The 22,680-nt window shown below is 34.0% G+C and overlaps 1 protein-coding gene across 4 annotated transcripts in view; it reads right to left on the bottom strand.

Moving 5' to 3' along the window:
* The window catches only part of LOC125645839 (contactin-5-like), a 44,849-nt gene extending 24,285 nt beyond the window's left edge, over window positions 1-20,564 (bottom strand). The window contains exons 1-14 of one of the 4 annotated variants that reach the window (XM_048871702.2): window positions 20,413-20,564; window positions 18,545-18,631; window positions 16,831-16,931; window positions 15,584-15,675; window positions 10,299-10,450; window positions 9,922-10,029; window positions 9,465-9,643; window positions 7,701-7,851; window positions 7,219-7,314; window positions 6,393-6,544; window positions 5,802-5,898; window positions 4,518-4,626; window positions 1,093-1,289; window positions 714-868 (exon numbers count right to left, since the gene is read on the bottom strand). In XM_048871702.2, the coding sequence (XP_048727659.2) occupies window positions 714-868; window positions 1,093-1,289; window positions 4,518-4,626; window positions 5,802-5,898; window positions 6,393-6,544; window positions 7,219-7,314; window positions 7,701-7,851; window positions 9,465-9,643; window positions 9,922-10,029; window positions 10,299-10,450; window positions 15,584-15,675; window positions 16,831-16,931; window positions 18,545-18,631; window positions 20,413-20,440 (1,704 nt within the window). In that variant the 5' untranslated portion in view covers window positions 20,441-20,564. The other 3 variants (XM_056139352.1, XM_048871701.2, XM_048871703.2) reach the window with 3 other exon arrangements.
* Between the last annotated feature and the right edge of the window lie 2,116 nt (window positions 20,565-22,680).

Raw genomic sequence — 22,680 nt, 5'->3', positions numbered from 1 at the left:
TCTTCACTTTTCATTTATAAATATATAATATGTGAGGTAATAAACAGTATATATTATATCTCTGAGGTAATAAACAATATATTATATATCTCTGTGAGGTAATAAACAGTATATTTTATATATGTGAGGTAATAAACAATACATTAGATATATCTGTGAGGTAATAAACAATATATTAGATATATATATGTGAGGTAATAACAGTTTATTTCAAATCTGTGAGGTAATAAACAATATATCTTATATCTGTATGATAGTAAACAAGTTTATATCCATGCGGTAGCAAACTGTGGAACTATCACAAACATACACAAAACACTTGTATAGTCTTAAAGACTATTTTTATCACTCGTGTATTAGTAATCATATAAGGTGATAATAATGTTTATAAACGATATATACTCTTAAATGGGTTATAGTATTCGTGTAGCAGTAAATCTTACGTGATATGATAATGAAAGAATGTTCTAAGGATTTGATCGTAGGTAACGATACAAAAATAATTGTTGATGAGAGTGATGAATAAAAGTTTGAAAAATGAAGATTTAGTTAATAAAATTCAGACATTGCTGTAACAATGATATCAGACCATGCTGTTACCTTCAAATATCTCTACCCTTGAGGAATAACCACGCTGATATCAGACGATGGTGTTACCATTAGGTATAATCACGCTGATATCAGACAAAGTTGCTTAATTTAGATCTACTTACACTGATGTCAGCATTATTATTTGGTTGCAGAAGTTGGCCATTTTTATACCAGGTGTATGTGGGAGAAGGTTTACCATACGCCAAACACCGCCAGGTAGTCTCCACTCCTTCATCCAGGTGTTTGTGGTCCAGAGGTATCAGAAAATAGGGTTTAGCTGTAAGTTAACCAAAGATATTGTGCGAGAATTACAAAAATAAGGCGTAGCTGTAAGTCAACCAAAGATGTTGTGTGAGAATTACAAAAATAAGGCTTAGCTGTGAGTCAACCAAAGACATTGTGTCAGGAATCAGAAAATAAAGCTTAGTTGAAAGTCCATCAATAATCAGTCTTTTTATATTTTACATTCTATAGATAACTATAAGTCTTTGTACATCTTACATTCTATAGATAATAGGACCACTTTGGATGCTACCGAACTCTTTCTCTTTACGACACATTCGTATGTGCCCTCGTCTTCGTACTGAATGTTTCCAATCTCCACCACTCGGTTAAAGTCCAGGTACTTTGCCCTGTCAGGCATGCGCCCGCCGACCTTGTTCCAGGTGAAGGACCACGTCTGGGTGTAACTCGTCACCCTGTAGTATAACGCACGTTTAGCATTATTTTATATATTGAACAGTAAACAATTTAACAAATCTCATAAGGAATACAAAATTAAGAGTAGACCCCATAAGGAATACAAAATTAAGAGTGGAATAAACTCGAATTCCTGGACACATCAGAGGTGGGATCAGGTGCCTAGAAGGTGTGAGCTTCATCGATCACACCTATCGTAAGCCCTCTATTGTCATCAGATAAACGGAGTATTCCGTAGTCACAAACAATAAAAATAGAGCGGCCTAACAATTGGTATGAAACACGTCAGGCAGCATTCAATTTAATGACATGTATTTGTAAATTAGATCGTTATAACGCCCAGCGATTTCTCGAAATGCTGACTTTAAACGAGACTGTTGAAACCCCTGTAACATCAATTTGTTTGTCAGTAGCCTCGATTTAAAACTTAATCATACTTAGAGCATCCTCTCGTGTATCGAATCAGTTGAGATATGTTAACACCATATTGCTACATATGAAAGTTGAAGATAACGAACAAAGTAGATGGACAAACACGGACCCCTGGACACACCAGAGGTGGGATCAGGTGCCTAGGAGGAGTAAGCATCCCCTGTCGACTTGTCACACCCGCCGTGAGCCCTATATCCTGATCAGGTAAACGGAGTTATCCGTAGTTAAAACCAGTGTGCCAAGAACGACCTAACAATCGGTACGAAACATGACAGCATTTGACCAAATGATAGGTTGTATTGACGAACTGGATCGCTATAACGACCATAGAATTTGCGAAATGCTGCCTTCAATCGCGACTGTTGAAACCCCTGTACCATCAACTTGTTTGTCAGTAGCTTGCCTCGATTTAAAAATTGACTATACGCAGAACAAGCTATTGCGTATCGAATACATGAATATGAGAAGTTGATGATGGAGAAGCTGAATCATCCCGTCTGTCATCAAGTTCATTTGTTAGTTTGCCGTTAATATCTATTTTCAAAAAAATCATCTCGAGTTACAGGAATATATCGAATCGACATTTGAATGAAAACTGTTATTGTAAATGTTAATGGATAAAACCTCGTCGATGTATCTAAATGTTAAGTTGAAAGCCACAGAAAGATTTGTTCCTTCTCATGTATAAGCTTTGGAATAAATTTTTCCTCATAGGTATATAAAGACAGGTCAGATAATAAAGGAACACAGTTCGTGCCAATGGTAATTCTAATAGACTGTTGTAAGATTTGATCACTAAAAACTACGCAGATATGATTAACTCCTCCAGTATCCTTTTAATATCAACTTCAGATTACTTGTGTGTAGAATCGGAGTATTGTTTTAAAAAGATATTTTTTGAATGCCTGATCACAAGATATGAACATTTCCATGTATTATTTTTATTGAAAAAAGCTACTGTTTATGTCAAAAGGTCTAGTCTTTAATTATCGTGAAGAATGGCCGTGTAAAGTGTTGAAAATTCATATATCTTAATGGTGTTGATTTGGGGAGAATTTTGTGACTTCAAATTCACTAGAAGCTCTTTGAAATCTTTTAGAATCCACCTTTGTTTTACGCCACTTCTCGCATATATTGTGATACAATATGTCTGAAATTTTTCCTTCAAAGCAGTTAATATTTCTGTCAGGAGCAAAGATGGGGGGCTTGGTAGAACGTTTACTGGATCCAGCAATGTGCATGTATCTCTGTTTGTAATGGGTTTTGTGAAGTTCTGGAATCAGATACATTCGTCCCATTGACTGAGATATTAAATGTGTCTAAACGTGAAGCGTGATTTTAGAGATTTTCGTCTTTGGAAAGGGAACTCGGAGTATACGCTGATTTACTAAATGTGAAATTAAAGCCTAGTTCGTTTAAAATATAGTTGTAATAATGAGACTTGCAAACAAAGACATCCTCGTGTAATAGATCTAAATTTTTCATCACTTCTAATTTACATAGAAGGATAGATAGTACCCACAGATATCATTATAGAGAGGAATTTCTATCGCCAATTGAAAAATCAGACTCTGACTTTAGGACCTTTTTGAAATAAGTGACTTTAGGTCATAACTTTTATCACAAGTAATGACATATATGTTTTAAAGAAGAAAAAGAATATGCAAGATAATTTTGTATAAGATGATCTATATCTAGACACTGTAAAGTTTGTAATTAAAAGTTTAGATGCAATAGTAGAAATATATCTGTAGAACATACCAAGTGCAGTCTTGAACTTGAATTAAGATGGAATTAGACAAAGATTGGGGTTTTTTTTATGACGAGCAATGCTCTTATGTTGACGGCAGCTATTCCTTTGTTTGAAAATTTAAGTTTAGAGAACTGATGGTGTGATTATCACCAGCACATACATGGTGCTTATGTTTCTCAACTGATTCGATACGCAAAATTAAGTTCCGCGTATATCGAGCCAGGCTACTGACAAAGACGTTAATGTTCCAGGGGTTTCATCAGTTTTGTTTAAAGTCAGTATTTCGCAAATTATGTTGTCATTATCATCACGATCTAATTCACAACTACAGCATTTCATTACGTCAAATGTTATCTGATGGCGAGATTACAAATCTTCACTACGGATAACTTCGTTTACCTGATCGAGATATAGGGCTCGTGGCGGATGTGACCGGTCGACGGGGAATGTATATTCCTCCTAAGCTCTGGTGCGCCAAGGGGTCCGTGTTTGCCCTACCCTTGGTTTTGTATTCTTTATAGGATTTATGAGATTAATCACCGTTCGTTAGCTTCACTTCTTTATAAACCACTTTAAACTTTATTAGTGTAACCTGCTCTGAGTTATTTTGTAAACCCATAGCACACTTTGCTATCACATTTATTTGTTAATGGAGAGAAACAATATAATGTTTTGCTATAGTCTTTTTCAGTATCTACAATACGTGTATCAGGCTAACATGCACTTTCTAAGCACCAGGACCTCATGTGTAAGTAAGTCGTGTATTATGTAATAATCTAGTTATTGTTTTTGGCGAACATTAGTGCACATAGCGACATGAATATGATATTTTAAAATTTCGATAACAACCGACTGAGACAAAAAAGACCAAAATAATCCAATGTAAATCTTGTACACATTACCACGTTATTATATATACAAATATGTAGGCGTGTCAATCGCAAATGTAAAAACAAATGATGCTAGTTGTGTCAATTTTGGCTAAGGAATATCATTTTAGAATGAATAGGAATATCTATATTGGCTTGTTGAATAAACTCACGAGCCATAAGCGAAACACTCCATTCTGATCTTGTGTCCCCTGAGGGGAGGCTTGGGGAAGACTTCAATAAAATCGGTGTGGATCACAGGACCCCAGTCTGTTTTTGCAGCTGAAAGGGAGAAAAATTTGGGTATTTTACTAGTTTTCATTCTGGAATATTGACAAATAGTTTGCATGTAAACAATATAAGAAGCATCTATATAATTATTTCATTACAACGCTTTGCTTGATTTGATGTACAATCCATTATTCATTTTGCTGGATTATTTTGAATACTGAATGTATGATTGAAAATACGAAGTGAAAATTTCTCTGACATTATTTCATTTTTAATTCTATATCAATAAATAATATAACATATGAGAGGTGTCAAGCTTTTTCACTAAATTCAATGTTTGGTGAGAATGGGTTTTTTTAATTAAAGACTAACAACTTCACTAGAAATTTTCTATGCGAATTCTTTTAACAAATTATAGAATGAATAAAAACATTTTTAAAAATTTCCATGAGTATTCTTTTACAGATTATAGAATCAGTTAAAAATCTTTGTTAAATATCATTTTATTGTTGATATAAATATATAAATTAAGAACTAATTAGTTGTGAATTTCCAAGAGAGTATGTTAATGGTTACAATATCAATTACAACCTTCAAAGGTTTTTTCTAAGATAAACAGCATACCAGTTAACAGTTGAACTTAGTTGAAGGTTTTCATAAAAATCATTTCATTAATCACGATACGAATATTGGAATGTCATTGACTATAATACAAATATATGGTTAACATTTGTTCGGGATTTCCAGGGAAATCATTTTACTTTATTAAATACAAATGACCAGCCTCGAATTAGGATTCCCAGTGCAAACATTAGTTTAGGGAAATCCTTTTTTTTAATTACATTGTTAATAGCTAAGTTTCATTTATGATTTCTGTGAGAATCCTTTCAACGATTTTATCATTAGTTATAGCTAACCTTGGTTTAGAATTATTTTACTGAAATAACCATGTCTTGGAATTTCTTTTTTTTTTAATGATCACACTATCAATAACTAACTTTATATCAGACTTGTCATAGGATTTATTTTTACTGATTACAATTTCAATAAATAACTTTATTTCAGAATTCCCATGGAATGTTTTTAACTGATTACAATATCAAAAACTAACCTTATCTTAAGAATTTCCAGGGGGAGTTTTTGTATTGGTTATAATGTAGAATAACTAACCTAGGTTCGGAATTTCCATGGGATTCTTTTATTGGTTGCTATATAAGATAACTAACCTTGGTTCAGAATTTCCAGCGGGATTCTTTTACTGATTCTGCTTGGTGCTTGGCTGGAACCGATGGCATTTTGATCATCAAGGACATTTAGTGTTACCTGAAAACAAAAAACCCAGTTTACACATGTGGCGTAAAAAATAAACTTCACTCTGATCATCATCATATCAGTTCAGGTATTGATCAGAATAAATGTCTTGGTTGTCTGTATCATGGGGTACAAAATTAAAAACATCAAATGCCCAGAGAAACGGATTGCACAGTTATCGGATTAGACAGTTTTCACTATACTAACAAATCTAGATACTATACTCCTTGTATGTTATATGTAATTGGACGTGTACTACGTAAAATTTATATATTTATTGACAAACATGTTTATATATATTGAAATAGCATAGTGTTATCACTACTAAAACATTAAATATGTATTTTACATTTAATTCTTTCAGTTCCAATTGATACCGTTTGTTATTAATTTGAACAACAGATTTGAGAAGAACATGCTTCGTTATTTGCACTGCCCATCTGCTGGTTCACCAAAATTAAGACACCGCACAAATTTGCGATTTCTCGGTAAGAATCATATCCTACCTCGCAGAAATAATCTGCCTCGTCGACTTTTGTAGCCTCTGTGAAGTACAGCCTGCCATTGTTAGAGATGAAGATGTGAGGGTTGTTTAGTGTGTATATGGGATCTCTCTTATAGCTCCCAGGGCTCTGCTTCCGCCAGTTATAAGTCGCCGCTAATAAAGAAGGAAATCAAATCCTTGATACACATACCATTATTATCGGGAAAAGTAAAAATAATCAACCCCATACAGATATTTTCTCGGTGCAAAATGCTTCACGGGTATTACAGAATGTTTCATAGATAGTATAATATATACTAAAGATAGGGCAAAATATTCCAGAGTTAGTACAGCGTGTTTTACAATGAATCCACTTTCTAAAACAATAATTTGTTTTATAATATTAGTACTATCACTTCTTTTTGACAATGGTGTAAATATTACATTTATCAAGGTCTAGCTGCAATACCGTAGCCCTCTCCGAGTTTTTTATTCCACAGGTAGTATAGTCTGTTTTACCGGTAGTGCAAATGTTCATATCTACATGTAGTTCGGAACGTTTTATAGTACTGTATGTAGTTTGGAATGTTTTTGCGTAGCACAGATCAAATCAATAAAGATTATTTTATAGTCAAAGAACTAGTATCTATCAAGAACATATTCTACATGCAGTCTATGCTTATAGAATGCCTCGCCACCAAATATGCGATATTTTTTTTCAAGAAAACCAATACATTCGGTTGCCCTCAGATAAGTTCACTGTTCATTATTTTTACCTTTAATAAGTCAAAAGTAGTAGTTATGAGAATCAAGTATCGATTGTTATTAAATTTGCTGCCATTCCTCACCTGGCTTCACGTTGATTTGTGAGCATACAATTACTGCTCCTTCATATGCCAGGGATCGCACGGGGGCATTCTCAACGTTAGAAAATTCTCCAAGATCTGAAATACAGAAAACAACCCTAATCACCAGGAACCAGTTACAACAATTCGCGACAATGATTGATAGATAATACATGTGTTATGATAAATATCATAACTCTCACTGAAATCATATTACAAAACAATCGATAGATAATACATGTATTATGATAAATATCATAACTCTCACTGAAATCATATTACAAAACAATCGATAGATAATACATGTATTATGATAAATATCATAACTCTCACTGAAATCATATTACAAAACAATCGATAGATAATACATGTATTATGATAAATATCATAACTCCCACTGAAATCATATTACAAAAGATTTATTGAAATCAATGTGTGTAATAAATAACCATGTTACCTGTAAGAAATGACAGCTATGTACTTACACCCAAAGTCAATGTTGACGGGGTGACTGATGATGACCCCAAACTCATTCTCCGCTTTACAACGGTACTGACCCTCATCGCTTTCCACAGGGGCCTGAATCGACAGCTTACCGTTAGTCATAGTGTACCGGACGTCCGTCAGGGGAGTAATCTGGAAATGGCGGGGAAAATCACCATCAGAAGAGCGGAAAATTTTGTAAGTGATGCGAATTATTGTAACAATAGTTTATATTGTATGGTCAAATGCATCCTCAATAGTCTACAGAGTAAATTGGTTTTTTTTTCATCTACCCGTATGAAGAACATAAAATATCAAATTTCTTGGCATATATTATTTTACTCGTTTAAGTTACAAGTTTCAATTATTGCAATTTGCAGTTGGTGCAAATCAAGTTGGCAAAACAATACATTTGCAATGTCTAACTATCGTCTTCTTCTCTAAATGTTTTCTTTTCACCATCACCATCTGTATCCTTCGTGGTTCAAGCTAACATCCCAATGGCTTACTTATAATGTAAGTATGTCCTTCATGGTTAAAACTAGCATTTAGTGGTTTACTTATATAATGTAAATATGTCCTTCATGGTTAAAGCTAGCATTCCAATGGTTTATTTAAAATATAAAGCTGTCCTTCGTGATTAAGGGGAAATTTGCTCTGGGTGAAAAGTGAAGGATATGTACATGTACAGCAATATATCTGAAAACTTGCAAATTTACTTCATTCATACATTTTAGTAGAAAGTAATCTGAAAACAATATAAAATTCCTGCTGGACTCGAACCCACGATCTACAGCTCAACAGTCGACACGCTAACCTACTGAGCTACTCAGCTAAGTAATTAGATCTAACAGAAAAGACAAATATTGTTCATATTTATATTCACATTCATGTTTTAAAAGGAAATCAGCCATTATAACAATGTAGCATACGTCCTTAAAGCTAAAATCTCAATGGTTTACTTATAATGCAAATATGTCCTCCGTGATTTAAGCTAACATCCCAATGACTTACTTACATGTATAATGTAAAGGTGTCCTTCGTGATCCCAATGGTTTATTTACAGTGTAAATGGCTGATACGTTTGTAAGAAAGCAGACCATATAATAAGCACTGTGTAGAGGAACATTGTGATACTAAACCAAAAATAAACTTTCGATGTACATGTATCTAAGACAGACTAAAGTCAGCCTTTGAAAGGTTAGAAAGATCAGTTTAGCCAGTACCGCCGCTGTACACAGTTCTTAGCTTTTAAAATTATCTTTCACGTGAGGATTCTGTCACAGACTTACAGTATTTTCTTACAGTTAGTTCAGAAACATAAATATAGTCCTGTTTTACAAAATATCATTCCGTATACAAGAGTTAGTTATATATTTTTATAAAGTTAAGTTTTCTCCGATATATACATAAACGTTTGAATATAGGCTCACCTCATAATTTTCCTATGAAAATTGTTATATCATGAGCAGTAAGAAAGGAAAGTGAATTTGATTTCTAAACGTTTCAAAGTACAGCTCAATCAACATGGCAGAAACATTTCTTTCAATACTAAAAAAGTAAGAAGGGAAATGCCTTTGCTCTAATTAAGTTAATAAATATTTGAAACAACTTAAAATTATGCATTTATACATAATGTATGATAAACTCAGACAAATAAAAATCTCTGAAACATTGACATTTCGGTCATGACGTGGTCCTAGAACGACTGAATGACGTAAGCTGTTCACTTGTAAGGAGAACCAATGGAATGTCGTAGTTCTTACCAGGGTTTGGTTGCTCTGGGGACCACGGTACCACTTGTATGCGGCCGGGGGGTTAGATGATGCCCGACACTCCACAAACAGTGACGTAGTTTTAGAGATCATTGTGACGTCAGTGGGGTTCACAGTAAACGTAGGTCCATACAGAATGTCTTTCTTGTCTGTCGAGTCGACGCCATAGCCTGCAAAATGACGGTCATCGTGTTGGGGAAAAAATTGTACATTAACCGGTTTTTGTTTGAAAAATGTTATGAGTGAGTATACATAGCTGGTAATCAAATATCATGGAAGGCGATACATGATAACAATAAAGTACATTAGCTTTATTCTGAACAAAAACACTTCACATGCAACTGGGAAACTAGTTCCCGGCTCATTCTATACTAACCACTTTTGAAGCATTCTATACTTATTCAAATCCTGTCTTTGGTTTAGCATTGTCTAGACATTTTATACGTACTGAAATCTCGCTTTTGAGTAAGGATCGTGTAGGCATCCTGTTGGCTGATTTCACAGATGTAGGAGAGACTGGCGTTAGGAAACACATGTTGCCATCCATAACTCACACCTTCAATTACGACATACAACCGCAATGCAGGGTTTTACGACATCGACATCTCATTTTTAGCATATGAATTGATATTATCATCTCTTTGCAATATAAATGTCGAATAATTATGAATATATCTTACATATATATTCAGTGAAGTAAAGTGATATCAGTGTTACCTTGCTATAAACATACAATGTACATTTATGAATAGCAATAGAAATAGTTATGTTGTATAGAAGTTTATTTGTTTGACAGTTTTTCTAGAAATGACCAAGAAAACTTACCGTTGAAGGCGTAACCGATCATGTTTCCCGGTACTTGCTGTCCATTGTTATTCCAGAAGCTGAGATCAAACCTCATGTTTGTACCATCTCCATCCCATCGGTAGTAGCTGGGGTTAGAGGGATCTCGGATTCCACTGGTGTACCAAACACGCCTACAACCAGAAGAGTATGTGTCTTTTAAGATGGTTTCTCAATATAGGTGTTAGCATTCTCAATTTCTTTCTACGTTGAAACCAATATTGGGTTTAGATATCCATTCTTTTCAACCCAGACAAGAACTATATCAGAAGTACATGAATTAGGATAAATTTCATTATAAAATGAAATAAAGGGAAAACAATGGTTTATTATCGATTTTGGATCTTTAGGCATGTTTCATTATTCTATTTGTTATTCTAAAAGATTAGATATATGTCAAGAATGTTGAATATAGTTCCACATTTTCCTCACATGTTCGCTTAAAATTTCTGGATCGCCATTGGTTTGACTTGCATGGTGACGTCGACCTTAATGTTCCTTGTAATGTTTTAATGGAATTACCATTTGGCATTGGTGACATTATGCAGAGTTTTATATTTTATGGTATTCTTAAGATGATTATACATTGCAATCAGAAATGTAAATGTCGCCGTATGATAAAACAATGACTTTTGTTTTTGGTTAATATGTAAGGGTTAATCAATGCAGGATACATGATAATGGCCTTTATTTCGCCCTTCATTAGTATCACATCTCAGGTGGATACTGTTATACCAACTTCAGCAATAAGTCAATAATTGTGGAAAAAGCACTGGTTTGTCCTCCGTTTGTGTTTACTGAGCACCACATTTTGTTCGTTGTTTTTCTACCCCATTTGCCCATCATGGTGAAAACTAAAAAAATATTGTACATCTACAGGACACCACCAATCATCTCCCAAAAGATGATTTGGCTACTTTGTAAAGTATTATAGGGATTTTTTGGTCGTTTTTACCTCATCCCCCCGCCCCGGATGAAAATGAAAATTCCAAAAACTTGATGCACATCTACAGGACACCACCAATCATCTCCCAAAAGATGATTTGGCTACTGCATAAAATGTAAGATAAGTTATGGGAACCAGGTTTTTCTATACAGAAACATCGTTTTTCAACCTCCAGTTGGCTACCAGAGTAAAAATGAAATTATTCTGAAATCTTATTGCACATCTATAGAACACCACTAATTATCTTCCAGATGATTTGGCTACTGTGTAAAATGAAAGAAGAGTTCTAGGAACCAGGGATTGTTTTTGTCGGAAAAAAATCGTTTTACTCCCATTTGGTCCCAGGATGAAAATTCCAAAACCTTATTTCGCATCTACTGGACACCATCAATCATCATCCAAAAGATGATTTGGCTACTGAATAAAATGTAAGAGGAGTTCTGAGTGTCAGAGTGGGCTTTTTTGTTTTTCGAACCCTATTTGTGCTCCAGAGTGACATTAAATTTATGAAACCTTATTTCATATTCATAGGACACCACCAACCATTCTCAAAAAGATTATTGGGCTACTGTGTAATGTAAGAGGAATTCTGAGCACCAGATGTTTGTAGAAAAACGTTTTTTTTTACTCCCACTTTGCCTGCAGGATAAAATTGAAAGTTTCAGAACCTTATTCAAAACACATGTATACAGGATACCACATATCATATTTTAAAAGATTAATTGGTTACTGTCTAAAATGAAAGAGGAGTTTGAGGAAGAATAAACTGATTGATTGATTGTATATTATTTAAAGTCCCTCTCCAGGTTTTTTTCACTCGTATAGAGACGTTACCATTGCCGGTGAATGGCTGAAAAATTTAGGCGTATGCTCGGCGTTTATGGCCATTGAACAGGGAGGGATCTTTATCGTGCCACACCTGCTGTGACATGGGACCTTGAATTTTGTGGTCTTATCCGAAGGACCGCCCCATTTAGTCGCCTTTTATGACAAACAAGGGGTACCGACGACCTATTCTAACCCTGATCCCCACAAAATAAAGTGTGATAAAATAAGGGTATAAAAACACATGCGATAAGACAGAACTACAATACACGAATCGGGAAATGAAGTGATAGTGAAAGAATAATATATATTATTCAATGTTTATACCCGTACTTTCTAAAACGGTTGCGCAGTAGCTAAGTCATTCCTGGAAGATGATTGGTGGTGTACTGTAGATGTGCAATAAGGTTTAAGAATTTTAATTTCACCTTGAGGCCCTAACGGAGATTTTAAAAAAAACGACGAATTTTTTCTATTCGATAAACCACTCTGGCTCCCAGACCCCTCTCACATTTTATGCAGTAGCCAAGTCATCTTTTGGAAGATAATTGGTTGTGACCTTTAGATGTGCAATCAAGTTTCAGAATTTTCATCCTGGGGGCCAATTGTGGGTAAAAACGATGTTTCTATCCAACACCTGGTTCCCAGAACTCCTCTTAAATTTTATTCAGTAGCCAAATCGTCTTTTGGAAATGCTTTGTGGAGCACTTTAGATGTGTGCATTAAGTTTTCGGAATTTGTTGCACCTTGAGAGGCAAATAGGGTGGGAAAACGACGAACAAAAACCAGGACATTATGTCATGTTCAACAAGAATGCATTTACTTTAAGGTTGGAATCTCAGTCATTTTAAAGATATTCAAACAATAAAAAATGACGACCCCGGGGCATTGGCCCATCAGAATACTTAATTCACTTCAATATGTGCATCGGGAATATATATATGGTTTAGAGTCATGACCCCAGTTGTTTTAAATAAATTTCAACAATTATGAGATAGGGTTTGGGATGAGCCCAGAGCATAAGCAATGCATCTTGACACGTGCAGCAAGAATATTATGGTACAGAGTATATCTAAAGGCAAACACCTGCGTGTGGGTATTACTGTCTTATGACAGCATCTAAGTTTTGTTATAGCGGTTCTATAAGATTTACAATGGCTGTAATATCTTTGTTTGGTGAAGGTAAACAGACTAACACTTGTCTCTATTTGATCTGAAGTTGTACTTCATTTCTCACTTTAATCTATTTTCAAACACTTAGTATTATAAATCATATAAAGAGGGCTCGATCTAAGATGAACAAAGGTAAAGTCCCCTTTTACAACTGCATTTGCAATCGTTTGGATTGTTGAATGAAAGGTGAAGATAACGAACAGTGATCAAATTCCCAAGTGTGTACTTGAATTGATTTATAACTTTAAAAACGAAATAAGATGTACGTTATTTTGAATTAAGTTTCATCGTTGAAAATTGTCAATACAATATTGACCAATTTTATCATACAGTCATGCAATATTGATATACTTGTATGACGAAGTGATGATATCGAACAGTTGTCAATCTCATAAATCCTATAAGGAATACAAAATTAAGAGTAGGGCAAACACGGACCCCTGAGCACACCAGAGGTGGGATCAGGTGCCTTGAAGGAGTACGCATCCCCCGTCCACTGGTCACATCAGCCTTATACCTTGATCAGATGAACAGAGTAATCCGTATTTAAAATCAGTATGTAAAGAACGGCCTATGAAACACGTCAGACAGCATTCAGTTATGCAATATTGAGATATGTATAGGCACCTGATCCCACCTCTGGTATATCCAGGGTTGCGTGTTTGCCCAACTCTCTATTTTGTATTCCTTATAGGATTTACGAGATTGATCGCTGTTCGTTATCTTTACCTTTCATATATTACAAAGTGCTGCCATAATAATTTACTTGGATACCACAAAGTGATGTAATGTTTGCAATATCATATATCCCTATAGTAATCAGTGATGCAGTATTGAATTACACAATGATTGAATTATCTGTTCATCTCTAGATCTAGTTGTGATACTCTGAGTAACAGATGTGGCGCCCCCATCTACTTAGTGATACTCTGAGTAACAGATGTGGCGCCCCCATCTACTTAGTGATACTCTGAGTAACAGATGTGGCGCCCCCGTCTACTTAGTGATACTCTGAGTAACAGATGTGGCGCCCCCGTCTACTTAGTGATACTCTGAGTAACAGATGTGGCGCCCCCGTCTACTTAGTGATACTCTGAGTAACAGATGTGGCGCCCCTGTCTACTTAGTGATACTCTGAGTAACAGATGTGGCGCCCCTGTCTACTTAATGATACTCTGAGTAACAGATGTGGCGCCCCTGTCTACTTAGGTCCGTCCAATACAAAACGATACCAGTGATTATCCATTAATGAAACGTTATCGTGAGAGTTTAATGTTATAGAAACCTAATGGACAAACAATGATATTCTAATATTTCAAAGCACTTTAGTTTGAAACACGAAACATAAAGTGTTATATTTTGAACACGTTACACATATATATACTAAGATATATTGAATACCTATTACATGTAGTTATGTGTTCTACAGGCAATATATAAATGTAGTGTCGTACTGATGAATATACTTCTACTAATAAGAATAATAGTGTAATAATAATAGCACATATACTATTATATTGAGCGGAAGTTTACATTAACTGCAGCAAGATCCAACTACTAATTTGACAGCCAAGCTATTCCAGTGCATTCTGTACAAGATCTTCATAATACAATCACGCAGTTCTATTCTCATAGTCAAACTATTCCAGGAACGAATTACATCATACAATAACTCATCATTATTCTGAACATCAAACTATTCCAGGAACGAATTACATCATACAATAACTTATCATTATTCTGAACATCAAACTATTCCAGGAACGAATTACATCATACAATAACTCATCATTATTCTGAACATCAAACTATTCCAGGAACGAATTACATCATACAATAACTCATCATTATTCTGAACATCAAACTATTCCAGGAACGAATTACATCATACAATAACTTATCATTATTCTGAACATCAAACTATTCAAGGGTAAATATTGTATTATATTATTAACCTACTACTATTTCCAAAGCCAGAGTATTCTAGATTAAGGTTTTCATTATGAAAACAGTGATCAATCTCATAACTCCTATAAGCAATACATAATAGAGAGTTGGACAAACACGGACCCTGGATAAACCAGAGGTGGGATCACGTGCTAATTTATTATACATATTTACAGTTAGGAGATAAAGAATACTTGTCACTCTGATTAGTAAAAGATAATGCAATGATCTTCTCTCTGACACTGTCCATTTAAATGCACACCATGTAGGGACGTTTTAGTAACCATTTGCCTTATTGTGTAATGGATATAGAAAAAGTTCTATTGAAGATTATAATTGTTACTTTTCTGACTATGTAAGCCTTGCCTGTCTTTACCTGACAATGTCCTGGGTGGTCAGCCAATCACTGATAAAGGTGTGTTCTTGAGCATCGTTTATAGACAATACATAGGCGCTGTTCGCTTCTTCCTATAAGCACAGTGCTTTATTAGCAAATAATTTATTAGCAAATAATTAAATGATTTAAAGACTACCAAAATATATATCTAAAATAGAAAACAATTGTTGTGTTCAATATCAGCTCACAAAGACGTTACACTGTGTTGTTTTGTAATATCCATTGGTTTTAAACAAAGAATGTATATAGTATACACGCGCACTTTATTATAGCTTAAGGTGAGGCACTCTGAAAACGATAACTTTAAGGAGGAATAATACATCGCCATGATAGCCCACTCCCATTGGAAACTTAAATAAAACATGTAAATATCAGCAGTATATGTATTGTCCGTTTGATTGTCTAGTATATGTATAGTCCGTTTGATTGTCTAGTATATGTATAGTCCGTTTGATTGTCCAGTATATGTATAGTCCGTTTGATTGTCTAGTATATGTATAGTCCGTTTGATTGTCTAGTATATGTATAGTCCGTTTGATTGTCCAGTATATGTATAGTCCGTTTGATTGTCCAGTATATGTATAGTCCGTTTGATTGTCCAGTATATGTATAGTCCGTTTGATTGTCTAGTATATGTATAGTCCGTTTGATTGTCTAGTGTATGTATAGTCCGTTTGATTGTCCAGTATATGTATAGTCCGTTTGATTGTCTAGTATATGTATAGTCCGTTTGATTGTCCAGTATATATGTAGTCCAGTATATATATAGTCCGTTTGATTGTCCAGTATATGTATAGTCCGTTTGATTGTCTAGTATATGTATAGTCCGTTTGATTGTCCAGTATATATATAGTCCGTTTGATTGTCCAGTATATGTATAGTCCTTTTGATTGTCCAGTATGTGTATAGTCCGTTTGATTGTCTAGCTCAGTGGGTTGTTGAACTGTAGTTCTTGTGTTCAAATCCAGGAGTCTGTGGGGTTTTTTTTGTTTTGTTTTTGTTTTTTGGTTCAGATTACTTTTTTCCTATAACTGCATTTTTCACTAAATGGAGTAAATTGAAACTGTTCAATTTCAAAATTTGTGCATATCTGCCACTTTCCATCCATTTCAGATTTCTCTGGTGTGTTATTCCTTCTTAAAACTGGACGGTGATAATTGTATCACAAATGTGTGGTTATCATTGTGACAAATGATATGTACAGAAGCTGCTGGACCGATTCTTACCAAACAAAGTGCGACAGCAGCGTCATAACGGGCGGTGGGGACCGCCTTAAACTTGTAACATCTTTGTCCCGCGTCAAAGGCCACCCAGTCATCCGGGCATTCTGTAACATAAACATAAACGAAGTCGCGACTTGTGTACCAAAGATCAGAACCAAAATAAAAAGCGGAAAACGCCAACTGAACTGGGCTGCAGCACATCTCTGAAATGACCTTCCAGATTACATCAAAAAGTCAACATCTCTTGAAATTTTCAATAAATGTCTTGAAAATATCAAACACACAAAAAAGAAACTAAAAACCTCTTAGCTATCGATCTTAATTACAGTGTTTTATTTTGTTAATTTTTCAGATAAAAGATCTTATGTTAAAAAGGCATTTAATTTTGTTTAATTATGTTTTATCTTTGCATTCCTCTTCTTACCCTTGTAATGCGCCTTAGAGTAATTTGTTTTATATAAGGCATTATATAAATTTTATTATCATTATAGAAGTGTGGTGAATATGTATATGTACGATTTTTGTAGGACCAATTTACATATTGGAAACGCCTTTAATTGCATTATGTCATACTAGACAATTGTGTTGTCTTATTGAATCACTGATAATATTTTTATATTGGATAATTTTGTTAATGTTTCATATTGGATAACTGTGAAGGTGTTGTGTGCACCTGTTGATGTGACATTGAGGTACTGTGTGGGTGCTGCCATGCTGGATAACTGTAAAAAGGTTGTCATATTTCATTATCTATTTGCATCCAAAAATGAAAAATTACTTTTAAAATTACTTACAATTTATTACCGAGAGTAAATCCTCCGGATTAACTGATATAGTTTATCATTTATTATCAAGAGTGTGATATATATTTATATAATTTACTTGTGCATGTGTGAATATCATTTTAGAATGCTTGTTTAAAATATTTTCTATGTTATGTTAACAGTGAATGAGAAAAATAAAAACATAAACAACATATTGAATATTTTGATCATATTGGATAACTGTGATGATGTTGTCATATTGGATTACTATGGTAATGTTATCATATTGAATAACTGTGATGTCATATTGAATAACTGTGATGATGTTGTCATATTGGATTACTATGGTAATGTTATCATATTGAATAACTGTGATGATGTTGTCATATTGGATTACTATGGTAATATAATCATATTGAATAACTGTGATGATGTCATATTGGATAACTGTGATGATATTGTCATATTGGATTACTATGGTAATGTTATCATATTGAATAACTGTGATGATGTTGTCATATTGGATTACTATGGAAATGTTATCATATTGAATAGCTGTGATGATGTCATATTGGATTACTATGGTAATGTTATCATATTGAATAACTGTGATGATGTTGTCATATTGGATTACTATGGAAATGTTATCATATTGAATAGCTGTGATGATGTTGTCATATTGGATTACTATGGAAATGTTATCATATTGAATAGCTGTGGTGATGTCATATTGGATTACTATGGTAATGGTGTCATATTGGATAGCTGTGATGATGTTGTCATATTGGATAGATATGGTAATATCACATTAAAAAGCTGTGATGATAACTTATTAAGTTTTATCCCTATAATTTATTTTGTATTGTTGATACCAAGTGTGCGATTCGAATAAAAATTGTCATAATCCGAGTAATAATGATAAGAGAGTTATTAAATAGGACAATACTCCTTACCATAAAACTGTGATTGAACAGCCCAGACACACAGCGTTACAAGGAAAAGGGTGTTAATCATGGCGCATGTCTGAATTCCGGATCGACCTGCAATAAAACGTACAGATTTAGTCTGGATTTTACAAACACCAGTGTTGATAACAGCTTTACCAATTGACAAGAAGTGTTGCTAGGAAACAGCCAGTTCACTAATGAAATGTAACCTTATGTATACCTTCTTCCGTTGATTGTACCTGTGTAAATCTCGCTGTAGTATACTGATGTTGTGTGTGGAGAGAAATTAAGAATAAAAAATGTCTTGCTGTTTTTGTTTTTATAGATTGTGTAATTATGTATAAGTTTTAAAAGTCTGAGGTTATCTACAAACAATCCAGATAATTTTTCCATGTAACGGGGATTATGAAGGAATTCAGGGACACATGAGACTTTACCTTATTAATCTTAATTAATGCAATAGATATGAGAGCGTCCAAATCACTGTAGGACACTCATCGCCTGGTGGGGCTGTTACGTACATCAAATTCATTTTTTTTCTGTATGCATTCAGATAAGAATGTTTGCATTCAGTTTAACTCACAAACAATTTATATCATATACATCTATTATCACGTGTTGAGGTCACGGAATATGACTGCTTTTATTATCTGTAGGTCCCTCGGGCCATGCATTTACTATAAACAAACTTAATAGAGGGGAAAAGATTCATTTTTACAAAATATTTAAATTACATTTGTGTGCTTTCAAATTTATTTAAACATTTGAATGGATGTGATTAGACAACCAATAACCTACACCTATAAGTGTAGTGTATGTTGATGTGATGACGTGCGATATCCGGAATTTAACTACTAAGTGTATTTTTCTTTTGGACGGCTTTCACTTTATGCAGCATCACACGTGGGCACTTATCGGCGCTGTGTACAATCATTGACACGTGACACGGCATGTAATCTGAAGACTCCATTCCCGACTTTCCCACTTGCCTATTGCGTAATTAAAGATACATGTATTTGTAATCAACGCTAAAGTTTCCTTTCGTTTCTGAAAACTTCATGAAATTGTTATTCATATAGAAGCCCATGTCATTGTACAAATTCATTGTCGACTGCATTATTGCGACGGTCTAATTGAAATTCTAAACCGGAAGTTGAGTATGGGCCATGATGATCATATCGATATTGAGAGAATTTTATCTCTTAATATGTACATAACAATATATCTAAAATCTTCTGTCATGGTTTACATCATAAAACTTATTTTCAAATGGTAAAATCTGCTTTGAAATTTAAACTTATGCATTAAAGATATTATCTACAAGTATGGGACCTTCAACACAATTTCTTCTCTGTTCTACCCAACTAATTCAAAATATGTTTCAACATTAATTTGAAATTTGCACGCTGATATAAAGTACCGTCCTACATATGTTTTGACATTCGCCATCCGTCCCAAAAATAGTCAACCCGACATCTTGAAACTAACACCATGTATTTCAAATTAACCCAATCGTTCTACAACAAAAGGCGGTGTTTTAAGATTCATGATTGTGCTTTTGATACTATGAATATTTTAAAGTTGCACATTTTCTAACCTGGGTACTATAATATGGCTAACTCACCTGCCCAGGTAGACTGAGAGCTTTGATGTTTACATCCATTCATAACAAATCGATATCTTTAACATATACATTGGGCCATCTTGAAATCCCCCATGAATCATTTAGAGGGTTTAGTCATGACACTGCACCCATGGTGTAAACACAATACCTCCGATAAGAAATATCGCAGTCCCAAAAACACCCAACAGGCTTCAAATAAAGATACAGGTTAATGTTGACAAAACTACGAAAACAATTTATTTCCTCCTACCTTTCGTGTCAACACAATCCAGATACATAAAATATTATTTGAACTAAGTGATTGACCTCGTCCGCCTGTTTCACAATTCACTGCTCTTTGAGTTTTAAACCCTATAATGCATACCTGGTATTGCATTCGATACGGTTCGGTGATCTCGGGTAAAATTCTATATTGATCCGCGCTTATAGAGCGCGGAATTTACAGTTTTCTCCCCTTTCAGTATGTCGACGGGTGGAAAATGAATAATAAGAGCTGATTAACTCGCCAGGGATTGACAGTTTGGACATTCGTGTTATAAGTAAATGTGCGTAACTCACACAATTTCTACCTATTGTTAGTTAATTTCACATATATTTAAATAGACGATACATTTGTCCTTTAAAAGAAAGTTGAAAGTCACATCGAAGGATATTAAGAGTATCGGATAACTTAAGGAAGTTAAAAAATTTATACATCTAACTATAAATTCAAAATAAATTCAAAATTGTCCTGAAAAAGTAACAACGAAAACATGTTAAAAATTAGACAAAGTTCAACCTTTTAACAACAGGAAAATCATTTTTTTTCTCCCCTTTTGGGCTTCATATTAAGAGAGGAAATGTAGAAATTTTTCTCTAAGTATCTAATAAAAATTTTCTGATTTTGAATGTAACATAATTAGTACACAGTTTTAAATTTTACTCATTACAACACTCCTCTTGATGATGCTTATAATCTAGCTTTTTTTCTATTCATTTGTATTATCTTTCTTGACATTGCTTTTTTCCTATCGCTTTTCCTTGATAACATGTCCTTGCATACCCCATTTGCTAAAAAATTCGTTTACTTTAATTTCCAGCGAAAGTATCAAAGTGCACAGGAATTAGTTGAGAAAAATTAAGATTGTTCATTACTGGTTGAGTTTATTTTTATTGGATTAATTTTCGTATTTAAGAAAATTAATTATTACCTAAACAAACTTTGAAATAAAGTGTTTATTGAAATTTCTCAAAGTAAAATTATACACATATATAAATATCTTCTTCTTTTTTTTTTTTTTTAAATCGAAACAGTTTCTTGAAATAGTTGGACCGTTTTCTTCAGTCATGTTGAGCAAGACTACCCTATATAAATGCTATATACTTTTGTATGAATTAAAATACTATAAATAGATATATAACTACTGACCATTGCAAATTCTTCTTTGAACAAAAAAAAAGTCCAAGGCAGTTGAGACACGTACTGATTATCATTATCACAGCTCAATCAATTGATTAATAGTTTTTTGTTTGTTTGTTTGTTTGTTGGTTGTTGTTTTTTAAATCTATTTATTAAATTATTTGACTCTTGACGTGGTTGGGGTTGTGCTCAGCGCAGTCGGAGTCCTCGGTGTCAGCGGGAGGTTTGAATTGTTTAATTGATGATTAGCAATCTCTACCCAGAGTTGTCGTTCCTTGCTTTCACTTGCACCTCTGTTAACGTCTCAAAATAAGCAATGTTATTCCACATGTAAATCCACTTTTTTACGGCTAATAAAACTAAGAACTATTTTATAAAATATCTGGAAAATGTAGGACAAGCAACTATTTGTATATTTTTTCCATTACTATATATTCTTCATGTACCTATCTATAGGCCTGGTGCAATAGAACTACCCAATATCTATGTTTCAACCCAAATCAATGCTTCTTGTGTCACAAAAAGACTTGACATCTGCTCACTATTTATTTATTTACGTATATGTTTGTAACTGAAGTCAAAACCATACTTTATTTGAGCATACGTGCCATTTTACAAAAATCTTGTAAAACCCTTGAGACGTTTACAGAGGTGTAAGTGATTGGATGATTAGCAGTCGGAGTCCTCTGTGTCAGCGGGAGGTTTGAATTGTTTAATTGATGTTATCCCGACCTATCTTTAATGTATACGAGTTTCGCTCCGTCTCTAATAACATGTACCGACATTGGAACTTTAATGAGTAGATACTCTATATAGGTTTTCTTCAGTTTTATAAACTCAGATTTTGAGAAATTTCTTTAATGATACAGAACTGCATAACTCGGACAAGATTTGAGCTAAATTTTTTCTAATTTTATTTTTCCATTTCTATTGTTTACAATGCTTAACTAAAGTATTTCTAATGGACGACCAAAATTTGAATATCATTTTTTTTAGTTACATGTGATATGCAACACTCACAATTCTTTTTTATGTAAACAAGGCTCGTGCCAAGTTTTTGTTTACACATAAATCGCTTAAAAGAAAATAGCATGTTTAAAACAAAATGAGATGCGGTAA

The sequence above is a fragment of the Ostrea edulis genome, chromosome 6, assembly GCF_947568905.1.
Source record: "Ostrea edulis chromosome 6, xbOstEdul1.1, whole genome shotgun sequence".
NCBI classification, from domain to species: domain Eukaryota; kingdom Metazoa; phylum Mollusca; class Bivalvia; order Ostreida; family Ostreidae; genus Ostrea; species Ostrea edulis.
This window is presented reverse-complemented; position numbering and strand designations above follow the sequence as displayed.